Consider the following 12,376-nt stretch of genomic DNA (forward strand, 5'->3'; position numbering starts at 1 on the left):
TTCTACTACAGCATTATAAACCTTCGAGCTATAACGTCCTCCCGGTTAGCTCAGTGATTAAGTGCGCGACTCAAGATCAAGCGGCGCTAGTTCGGCTCTCGGGGTGTGCGCTTCAACGAATTTCAGGACTGCTCTCCATTCAGCGGTTCCGAGTGGATGGAACAATTCTCCGGCAACAACACTTCAACAACCGGAAACGTCGCTTTGCCAATCTTGGTAACCAGTCGGCTGCATAGCCTCATGGTGAGAACCATGGTTCGACCTTCGAAAGGCCACCGGTTCGACACCATTCGAAAGCATGTAGCTGTGTTTTTGGCAAACACTTTAAGGCACACAGTCGATTGCTGAGTGGCGCTCCTAGCCCTTGATTTCTCTCTTAAGTATGAACAGACGCTGCTTTAGAGAGAAATGCATACGGCCCTTCTTAGGGCTATGGCCTGTTAAACTGAACTGATGCAAAACTACTTATCTAATCCAGGAATTACTTATCTAATCCAAGGATAAAGATTCAAAACTAATTTGAAGAGTTGGAGTTAACCCTCAACCGTTGAGCTTTATACCTGATTGTTTTATTTCTTATCATGGCTTCATTTTATACATTCACAGTAGCCTACCTTGTTTCAGAGACGTAGCCAAGGGGGTTGAAAGGCAATCGCTCCCTAAAATAATCTCGCCACCCAAAAACCAACGATTAATGTAAGGTTGATGAGTCTTAACTTCAATGTTAATGTAATATTTTTTGACATAAAAACCTAAACCAGACAAATTTCCTGAAACGTTTGAATGAATCATATCTAGTGTGATTACTTGAGAAACCAAATTTTAACTTCATGAATAAAATTGCGTTGTTACTTTTAAGTGAGTTTAAATTATGCTTTGATTTGATGACCATTAAATGCAAAGCGTTTTATAAACATTGTTGGAGTCAAAAATGCCCAAGAGTAAACAAAACAAAGCAAAAGAGGTTAAATCGTTTTGGAGAGCAAAACTCTCTTCATGGCTATTTGACGTTCACGTTTGTCCTTGAGTGGTTGTCTAGGGAAACCCCGGTGTCGGTTCAACTTTTTTCTTGATCCGCACTGCTTGTTATCAATGTTTAAATAAAATGCAAATTGGAAAGGTATACTTTGAGGCTAATTAAACATAACATTGACACTGACAGTACATTATTTATTTGATAAGCTATAGGCCTACCATAGTTTCATAACAAAACACGTCAACACACTTTAAGCGGCTAAACCGAAAAATCAGACAATGTCGCCTTCAAATTGTGTTCCATTTAAAGCCCAATTTGTTGGCAAGCATGCAGCTTAATGCTTTGAAACTGTCCTATCTAATAGGAAATGCGAGTCTCCGCCGATAGAGGCAAAATTGGTAACAGAATACAATCAACAAAGCAGCACAAGGTAGACCGAGGGTACAAAACAAACCAGGATTAATCACAGTTTCGACAGCTGAAACGAAGACTACAAGATAACGCAGCATCCAGTCCGGAAACACAACAACTCCAATCGTTAGAACAGGTAGGCTAATACAAAAGCGTCAGAAAAAAATATTGTTATTCAATAGGTTATACATTGCCAATTGCTTTAAAAAAAATAAAGCAGTCTAGCTTATTTTAAATAGCCCATAATTAGGTTACGCTAACCCTAACTAAGCGCCTAAATTAGGGTGCGCTAACCCTAACTAAGCCTAAATTAGGGCGCGCTAAGTGAAATCTGTGTGCTGGTGAGTATCTGCATTGATTGCCAGTGTATCTGCTAGTCAGTGTCAGTCAAGCGTAGGGTGATGTGATGTTTTTAGTGCATAAGTAAGAGCTAGTAAAACAAACTTTTACTATCACTACCTAGCTGGTTAGTAAAAGAGGGGTGCGGCCTGCAGGAATAGGTCTCCTCTGTCAGTTCCGCAGACTCGTACGCAGTGGCGCATATTCCTATTCTTTAAGTTCAAATCAAAGCAACAGTTTTTATTTTGATTATCGGGATTTTTTTGTCGTTTTATGTAAACTATTTTAAAATTAGTTTGCTTGCTCTTTCAAAATCCTTGACAGTTGACTAACTTCAAGCGTTCTCTTCAAGGACTTATGTGGAACTTCTTCGTGTTCTTTTAACTCTTAATACTTTTATTTTTTTCTCTATTATAATGGATGTTCAATACACACTCATGCGTTAATAAATAAACACAGAAGATTTAAAATTGCATAAAGAAAGCAGTGAGTGATTTAATGGGCTAGCAGTGACTCTCAACCTTTATGGGTTTAGGGCACCTTTCAGAAGTAAAAATAGTTTGTAGCACCCAGTGGAAGACCGATGATCTTTCATTTGGAATGCAGCAGGTTGTTGGAATAAACCATAAACGTTTCATACTAAAGAATTTAAAAATGGTATTTATAGCTTCTCTTCTTGACTTTCAGCTGTTATGCAGTGTGGAGAGTAGTAGCAGTTGTTAGAGTTCGCTGTTTGTGCTTTTGTTTTGTGTTTTCTGTTTTGTGTTTCAGTTCATCCAGAGTTCGCTGCTTGTGCTCTCCAGAAAAGTTATATTAACTATAGAAACATTTAGAAAGTTTATAATTTCTTTACGTTATAACACCTGCAGAAACCACAACATAACAACAATAACTCAGCAGTTTTACTTGAAGATTGAATCTCACTTTGGAATGGCATTTTGAAAAAAGCAAGTAACGTTTATTTACTTCGAAAGCAGTGTGAAACTAGCATAGCGTAATGCTTTTCCCTTAGCAGACAGCATAAGTAAAAATCTTTTCATAATAAATGTAGTCTACAGCTTTTACCCACTGACCTAAAATCGACAAAATCAGCGCAACTTGTCTATTGATTGACAGAATCTTTATTCTCGGACTGACAAAGCTTCTTTGAGAGCTCAATCCAGGTAGTTTCGCATACTTATAGAGGCTTTGAACTACTAATGCAGACCCGGTCACAGAGATTGACAGAGTGAAGTTTCTGATTGTTGAAGTGTTTTTTTCAATCAAAGATTACACTGGTCTACAAAAAAAGAATTTTTTTTGCTCCATGAACTTTGAAGACTGATTTAGAGTAATTTTGGGGTGCTGAATCCGAATCTGACCTTAGATTTATCCTATCACGTAAGGTTTGTGAAATATGATAACAACAAATTGTTACTTTCGTCAAAAGTGGAAGATTTGGCGTTGCGTTTACCACCAACATATGCAGTGCTGTAACGAAAGGTTAATGTTAGACAGGCCAAAACAGCCTAAATATGGTTACTGAACAAGCATTGTCATAGGCTTGCTTAAATCTTTGTGGTTTCATACAAAACATTGACCGGGGGAGTGGGTCAGTTACACTTATAGCCTCCCTTTTAGCTTATTATTATTGCCTTGTTAATAATGTTGCTTAGAAAACAATTTGGTATCAAAATTATAATTGGTAGGTGTATTTCAGCTACTTATGCACCACATGGCCTGGATTTCTGGATCTTGCACAATGTGTATGTGCAATAAACGCAACGTCAAATCTTCCACTTTTGACAAAAGTAACAATATGCTGTTATCATATCTCACAAACCTGACGTGATAGCATAAATCCGAGGTCAGATTCGGATTCAGCACCCCAAAATTACTCTAAATCAGTTTTCAAAGTTCATAGAGCAAAAATCGTGTAAACCAGTGTTATGTTTCCAAAAAGTCACTATAAGTTTGCAGTAGACGTAGACGGGGGAAAGAAGTCACCTTCACTCGGTCCCTTCTTGTAAGTCGTATGAAAATGGGAAACAAAGGTTGTCGAAACCGAACCTCAACTCGGAACGCTCAAAAAACTTTACGGAGACCGCTCTTTTAGATCGCGACAGTTTCACTGTCGACAAGTATCGTCGTCCCACCATCCTACAGCTGAACGCCGAGGGCATCACAAACTGAGCATACAGTAAACTACATACCAGAGATAGATCAATTACACAGTTTTCAGTTTAATAACATTACAGTTATTCCATCAACATTTCCAATCACATTACAATTACGTTGTTTTGAAGTTTTCAAATTACAATTACTTCCAAATGTAATAAATTACACGCTTTAAATACAAAAATTAAACTTTTATTGTTTATGCCCATCGATGATTTTTTACAGTTTGATTTTATCAAAGACCGGTAGAATCGCATTTGATAAAGATTAAACTGTAATGTAGAACCCCAACTATAGCGGTTTAACAAGAGTACTGATATCATGCGTGCAACTTACAAAATGTAATTGCAATTTGGAACAAATTTTTTTGAAATTACAATTACATAACAACAAAAAATTGCAATTACAATTATAATTACATTTACAATTAATTACATTCAATTACAATTGTAATAAATCTAGTTCCGCTACATATGGAGGTGGTTGCACTTGTTCGATTACTTTGAAACTTGCAAAATGTGTAAATTGATAGCGAAATAGGATTCTATGTTCCTACGACTGCAGCAATCCCACAATACTATGTGTTTCTATTTTCTAAACAGGAAACTATTAACTTTAATGAAGAATGAAATGTGCTGCTCGTAGATCTGTTTGCCTGCAGTGTAGCAAAGCAGGCACATTTACAGCCGAGTTGTGGTTTTGTTTCGAACACGTGTGGGTCTGTCTACAGTACGTGCAAGTAGAAATGTAGATTCTACATGTTATGTTTTAAAATTGCAATTTCTCTAAAACTGCAACTCTGCAGTTGTTCAAAGACAATTTGAAATCGGTCAGAAAAGCAAAATTAAAATTCTGTTTTTGATTGCAACATTCTACATCTCATCACATCACAGAACGTCCCTTCTTCACATTCTGCATCACTATAATGTTTTACTTTTCAGAAAAGGTTCATGTTTCTTAACAGGTTTACTTATCGTAGCATACCATTCCGACTGAGCTGACGTGGCAGAAATAAGGCAAGTTCCTAGGTTCGTACTATGCTTTGGGTTGACGTTGGTAAAGTTGAATGAAGGTTTATTTCTCAAGACAAATTAATGTCTACGATCCATGACGTCGTTAAAGCGTCATCGTCAGTCTACGTTTTCTGGTGAATGAGACACTGTAGTTTTACGATGTTGTTACTGATTTTGTGGGCTTTTTTTCTTCCAGCAAATAGGCTACACCTGCTACACGAACCAACAGTAGCTTTTTAAGCATTAATAAAGCTTCTTCCGTTGTTATTGCTGTAGTCATAATCGCCGTCAATATTGTCTTCCGTTCCGTTAGCTCAGTGGTTAAGCGCCCTACTCAAGATCAAGCGCCGTGGTTTGGCTCTCGAGGTGTGCGCTTGAGCAACGTATTTCAGGACTGCTGTTGAAAACAAAAACGTAACAAAGACCTGAACAGATGTGAAGACTGCCAACATAGAAGCAAAGCGGGCGGTAGCGAAAGCAATAAATGTGGCAAATACAGATCTGTACAAAAGCCTGGAAAATAAAGACGGAGTGTTGAAGGTAACTTGAAGGCCAAACAAAAGGATAAAAATGTCCAAGATATCTACCAAGCAAAGATGGTGAAGGATAAGAACAGACGGATACTTATGAGTGATCCAGAAATTCTCTAAAGATGGAGAGAGGATTACCAGCAATTGATGAATGTCAAGAACCCAAGAAAACATGTGCCAATTGACCTAGCAACGGATGAAGATGTGACTGAAGTTATTGAGGAGATATTGAGGAGGAGAACAAATGCTTTGCAGAAAATGAAACGAGTAAAAGCAGTTAGTGCAGTTGATATCCCAACAGCAGTTTGGAAAGTGGTGGGAGAAACTGGAACGAAATAGCATTGCTATTTTCCAGACGATAATGACGACAAAGAGCATTCCAGTTGAGTAGAGAAGTAACACTGATTCTAATTTTCAAAATGTAAGGAGACATACAAGAGTGTGGCAATTATCGTGGCATCACTTACCTCAAGTTGTGAGACAGAATATTAGATAAAAGATTCAGGAGAAAGTTCCTATTTCATAACAGTAGGTTTAGTCTCATAGCGAGAAGGAGCACGTCAGATACAATATTTGCGTTGCGCCGGCTGATGGAGAAATACAGAGAAGGACAAGAAAATCTGCATTGAATGTTTATCGACTCAAAAAAGGCATATGATCCAGTGCCAAGACAGGAAATTTGAAACTGCTTTTGAATGAAAGAAGTGGAGGAGAAGTATGTCCGTCTGTTCCAACACACGTACCAAGGAAGTAAGACGCGATTGAAGTGTGGAGCAGAAATCAAGCAGAAATTTGAAGTAACAGTCGGGTTTCATCAAGGATTTGCACTTAGCCCGTTCCTCTTTTTTTTTTCGGATTGTTTAACAAGAAACATCCAGAGAGAAGCACGGTGGAATGTGCTGTTTGCAGATGACGTGTGTTAGCACAAAGACGAAAGAGGAAGCGGAACAAAGGCTGGAGACTTGAAGAGCAACGATAGAAGATAGAGGCATAAAAACAAGCAGACAAAATGCAAAATATATCACGCTTCAAAGGTCAATAGAAGATAATAACAAACAAAATGAGACAGAAGTACAACTGCAAGGAAAAACGGTGAAAGAAGTATCAGAGTTGAAAAAAGTATCAGAAATACTGGGCAATAACAAACAAAATGAGACAGAAGTACAACTGCAAGGAAAAACGGTGAAAGAAGTATCAGAGTTTAAAAATCTTGGTTCGATAGTTCACGGGGACAAAACAAGCAACAGAAAAGTGACAAAGAGATGCCAAGCAGGATGGGGAGCGTAAAAGAAAATAGCAGGAGTCATGTGTGACGGAAAGGTGCCATAAAATCTAAAACGGAAGCTTTATGAAACGATGACAAAAACACAGGAAACGAAACTGCAAGTGGAAGAAATGAAATTGTTGTCATGGTCTCTGGGGTTGACAAAGCAGGACAGAGTAAGAAATAAAATCATCAGTGAACGAGTGCAAGTCGGAGAGCTGGAAGCCAAGCTGAGAAAGACATGCCTAAGAAGAATAAGACAGTTGGAAGTTGGTAAAAGAAAACGAAAAAGACCAAAAAAAAGATAGAAAGTTTATGTGACAGAAGATGTGGAACTAGTCGGAGTGAAAGAGAAACGTTGAGAAGGAGCGATCTTCCTGGCGTCAGCACTACATGACTACTCACTATAGAACAGCGAGCAGTGAAAGAGAAAGATGCTGCAGACAGAGTGATGTGGAGGACAGCAATCTGCACCGGCAACCCCACGTGAAGTGGAAATACTGTACATTCACAAGAAGAAAAAGAAAAAATTGCAATAATTCTATTCGAATACAACTGTACCGACTGCTGTCTTATATTCGTCACCAGCCATTATTCTGCAGTGCAGTCCAACGTTCTTATAATTCCATAATTGTACTGTTTGGCCTACGTTCAAGTTTTATTAATTCATTAGCATTGCGTCTGGCAGCACTCGCCACGGGTGACTGATTTCACCTATAAAACAGACTGGTGTGGTAATCTTCTTTCTTTTCAATCAACACACTTCTGATGGAATGACGTGACGTTTCTGAATCCGCCTTGATCGCTTCAACACGTGGCGTAATACAAGATGTACTTCCTGATCTCAACAATCTAGTGTCGTTGTCACTTGTCAGCCACCTTTAGTCAGAAGCATTTAACCAGCCACCCCAGTAATGTTACAATGGTGCCTCCGAGTAAATTTTCTGAACTCACGACTTGCAATAAAGACATCAACGCCACCTGGTAATGTACCACGTTTTTGCAACTTTTTTTAACTCTTTGTAATTATCTCCTACTGTAGTCTATATGCATAGTTTCTAACTTCTATTCTCAAGGTACCTTATTCTTGTGGTTGCTATAGAAACTACTGCATGCAAAATTTTTTTTAAATATCTCTAATCATCTAACAGCCTACTGCAGCCTATAGCCTATTAATTATTTTAAACCATTTATAATTTCTATTCCATGGTACCTTATTCTTGTGGTTACTATAGAAACCACTGCATACAAAATTTTTTTAAGTATCTGTACAGTAATCACCTAGTAGCTTACTGTAGCCTACATTAATCGTTTTCAACCACTTATAACTAACTTCTATTCCATGGTACCTTATCCTTGTAGTTGCTATAGAATCCACTGCATAAAATTTTTTTTAACTTGTCGCAAGTAGCTAGTACGGTAGCCTACAGGTAATTGCCGCCCTTATTCCTCATTACTCTCCCCATTATGCATCGATTCCCTACAGTTTCTCGTGGTATTACTCAACATTCCACTCCCGCCTGCGCTGCGCCTACGTATTCGTCTGCGCCCTCTTCAAACTCTCATGCAACTCATTCCAACAATTCCACATTGTTTCTAACTTTAGATAGTACTGCATCCACCACTCCCATCATGACGTCTCATCCAGACGCCACCTTCACCACGCCATTGCGCTCCTCAGTAACTGCACTGCATGATCTTACTACAGTAGGTTCCATCTCTACGCCTACCTATTATTCACCTCTTAATATTAAACTTCCCGTATTTTGGACAGAGAATGTACCACTCTGGTTTAGCACGTGTGAGTCTCTTTTTAAGTCTCACAACATCACCAACAAACAAATTCAATTCGATCTTGTTTTAAATACCCTATCTTATGCACAATTATGTGATGTTGACCAAGCCATCATCACCAATCAACATACTCGTCAGCCTTATTCTGCCCTAAAACAAGCTCTAATCACAGCGAATGAGCAAAGCTTGTCCGCACGATTATCCACTCTTTTTCATAAATCCACTCTAGGTGATAAACGACCTACCGTTCTCCTCAACGAAATGCGTAAGCTGCTTGGTTATGACCATGCTCACAATATTACGGCTAAGGCCATTCTTAAAAATTTATTCTTGGAGCGCATGCCTTCCCACATACGACTCATTTTAGCTGCCTCCGCGCATTTAGATCTAGATGCCCTGGCCCTTCAGGCCAACAACATTCTAGACGCCTCCACTTCACATGACAATCTCAGATCTAACGATCCTTCCTCCCAAGCATTGATTAATCAGCTCTTAGAACAGAAAATTACTTCTCTCACACACACTCTCAGTACCTTCATGTCGCCGCCCAATCAGCATTCTGCACCTTTCCCAAGGCAGAGTCATAGTCCACGACCACCCTCGCGGCCACGTTCTTATCCACAGGCTATGCCGCCCTTCAACCCTCGTAGTCCCACAGATCACAGCGCACGCTTCACCCCACCTCTCTGTTCTTACCATCACAGATTTGGCCACAAGGCACGCAAATGCTCCCCACCTTGTCAATTCTCAGGTACACCAAAAAACGGCGCCGCCCCGCTGCCGCGTCAATAGGACTCACAGCGGGGCTATCTACGGAGTTACATCCTTCATCGCCTCAACCTATTACATTTACGATTCTATTACTCAGCTTAAATGGCTTATTGACACAGGTAGTCCTTATTCCATTTTTCCCGTGCAACATGCACCTTCTCAACGTAGTAGGCCTACATCCCATCTATATGCCATTAACAATACCAAAGTCCACACCTTTGGCTACACTAAACTGCATCTCTCTCTAGGGTTCGAAAAATCATTTTCATGGCGTTTCCTCATCGCGGATGTTCTTCATCCCATTCTAGGAATGAATTTTCTTGAACATTTCAAAATTTCACTTGACATCCCAAAGCGTAAATTAATTCTACCATCTGATAAGTATCCTATATGCTCAAACGACGCTCGCTCTTCCACTAATGTTAATATGTGTCTCAGTAAATTGCCTTCAGCAAAGTCCATTCATGCAAGTCGCAACATTAATCGAACTTCTACGACGTCACTACACAAACCTGCCTCTTATAGCATCTCTAGTACAGTTCCTGCGCCATCTTCCATTGATTCTCTCCTCGACTCGTTCGCTGACGTTTTTGATCAATCGTCCTTTACTAAATCTATTTCTCACCACGTACAACATCACATCATCACCTCAGGGCCACCAGTCCGCTCACCCAAACGGCGCATGTCCCCAGAAATGCTCGACACATTGTCCAAGAAACTGAATACTCTTTTTGATCTTGGTGTCATTGAGTATTCTAATTCGCCTTACGCTAAGCACCCACACATGGTTAAAAAAAAGGACGGAATGTCCCATCGCATCACGGTTGATTATCGCAAACTTAACCTCCAAACTCAACCGGACCGCTACTCACTTCCCTTCCTTCACGATTTTGCTAACCGCATTAATGGCTGCAACGTTTTTTCTAGTTTAGACTTACTCAAGAGCTTTCATCAAATTCCTGTAGCACCTGAAGACATTCCCAAAACTGCTGCCATCTCGCCGCTTGGCTCCATTCAATTCCGTTTCATGCCCATGGGCCTATCAAACTCTAGCCAAACCTTTCAGCGCCTCATGGATGAAGTTCTACGCGACTTACCCTTCATTTTTTGCTACATTGACGATATACTCATTTTTTCAAAATCGCAGGAAGAGCATTTATTTCACCTGCAAGAAGTCTTTTCACGCCTTGCCAACTTTGGCCTAACCCTTAACAAAAACAAATGCACATTTGCAGTATTCCAAATCACCTTTTTAGGTCACTTTCTCTCATCGTAAGGTATTCAACCCAATCCCCAAAAGGTAGACGCAATTCAATCGTTTCCTCAACCAATTACGATGAAACAACTACGCAGTTTTGTAGGTATGATCGCTTTTTATTCCAAATTCATTCCCAACTGTGCTGACACTCTGCGACCGCTACATGCTTTGCTCACACATAACAAAGCCAGTCGCAAACGTCTCACGTGGACTCCTGAAGCCGAAGCAGCGTTTGCTCAAGCAAAATCGTCCTTATCCAAGGAGTGTCTTCTTGCATTTCTCGCACATGAAGCTCCCACTTTTCTTGCGGTAGATGCATCCGCCACTCACATAGGTTGCGCACTGCAACAAACCGTACACGGCCAATCCCGGCCCATAGCGTTCTTCTCAAAATGTCTAACTACTGCACAACGCAATTACTCAACGTTCGACCGTGAACTTTTAGCCGTTTACCTCGGCATACAACATTTTCGTTATTTTTTAGAAGGTCGTACCTTCACCGTCCTCACGGACCACAAGCCGCTAATCAGCGCTCTCCACCGTCCTACCGCATCACATTCGCCGCGACAGATTCGCCACATGTCTTACATAGCTCAATTCACTAAGAATCTTCAGCATCTCGCCGGTGAAGACAACGTAACCGCTGATTGTCTCTCCCGCCCTCCCATACCCGCTATTTTTGAGAATGTTCAGTCCCTTGATTATAATCGCATGGCTATCCTGCAGAATCAAGACAATACGCTTCCGCCTCTACATGACAATTCATTGCTGAATCTGACCACTCGACCTGCCCCGAATGGCCTCTTCTTGTTAGGCGAGACATCTACCGGCCGTTTTCGCCCTTATGTTCCTCCGCTCATGCGCAGCCAGGTATTCGACATTATCCACTCTCTGGCTCATCCAGGCATCAAACAAACACAGCGTTTACTATCTGATCGCTTTTTTTGGCCTAAGCTTAAAATAGATGTTCGCGACTGGTGCCGCACCTGCTTACACTGTCAGCAAACTAAAATCTTTTGTCACAATATCTCACCCTTACAGCAGTTTCAACCACCAACTGGTCGTTTCGCTCACATTCACCTGGACCTCATTGGCCCGCTGCCATCTTCCCAGGGCTTCTCCTACATTCTCGCCATTGTGGATCGGTTCACTCGTTGGGTCGAGGCCATTCCATTACGTGATATAACTGCAAAATCATGCGCAGACGCTTTTCTCATGCACTGGGTCAGCCGATTCGGCGTGCCTGCCCGAATTACCACTGACCGGGGCGCTCAATTCACTTCCACTCTATGGAAAGATATTGCCCAATTTCTTGGATCTAAGCTCTCACATTCCACTAGCTATCATCCTCAATGCCAGTGCGCTGTTGAAGAATATAATCGCGTGATTAAATGGGCTTTAAAAGCACAAACTACCCCTGCAGACTGGGTCTTCAACCTTCCATGGGTTTTATTAGGTTTGCGCTCTGCTTTGAAAGAACAAATCGACTGTTCTGCCGCAGAATTGACCCTTGGCACACAACGCCGTCTGCCGGGCCATTTTTTTACTCCTTCCGATGACACACCTTTATTTCACACTCCACTCGTCAATGACTTCATCAATTTCATGGCCGCGTTGCGTTATGCTCCTACACACGTAACGCGCAACCACCAAACTCACATTGACGATGCCTTATTCTCGTGCTTCCATGTCTTCATTCGCGACGACGCAGTTAGATCTCCACTTCAGCGTCCGTATCAAGGGCCTTTTCGTGTTCAATCACGTTCTGACAAATTTTTCACTTTAGACCTCGGTTCGCGCATTTCCAACGTATCCATAAATAGACTTAAACCATTCTACCCGCTTGCACCACCTGACGTCACC

The 12,376-nt window shown here is 40.9% G+C and overlaps 1 protein-coding gene across 1 annotated transcript; it reads left to right on the forward strand.

Moving 5' to 3' along the window:
* The first annotated feature begins 8,157 nt into the window (after positions 1–8,157).
* On the forward strand, positions 8,158–10,531 carry LOC145784702 (uncharacterized). The gene is made up of 2 exons (XM_082596564.1): positions 8,158–9,235; positions 9,504–10,531. The coding sequence occupies exons 1-2, from the start codon at positions 8,158–8,160 to the stop codon at positions 10,529–10,531; spliced, it is 2,106 nt and encodes a 701-aa protein (XP_082452690.1).
* Positions 10,532–12,376: the final 1,845 nt, after the last annotated feature.

This window comes from Aplidium turbinatum, chromosome 15 (genome assembly GCF_918807975.1).
Source record: "Aplidium turbinatum chromosome 15, kaAplTurb1.1, whole genome shotgun sequence".
Classification (NCBI taxonomy): domain Eukaryota; kingdom Metazoa; phylum Chordata; class Ascidiacea; order Aplousobranchia; family Polyclinidae; genus Aplidium; species Aplidium turbinatum.

Bases quoted from the DNA above. Each gene is read 5' to 3' on its own strand.
- LOC145784702 (XM_082596564.1), top strand. From the start codon at position 8,158: ATGCATCGATTCCCTACAGTTTCTCGTGGTATTACTCAACATTCCACT. The intron at 9,236-9,503 runs GTACACCAAAAA...ATCTCTCTCTAG, and splicing joins CCCACCTTGTCAATTCTCAG to GGTTCGAAAAATCATTTTCA.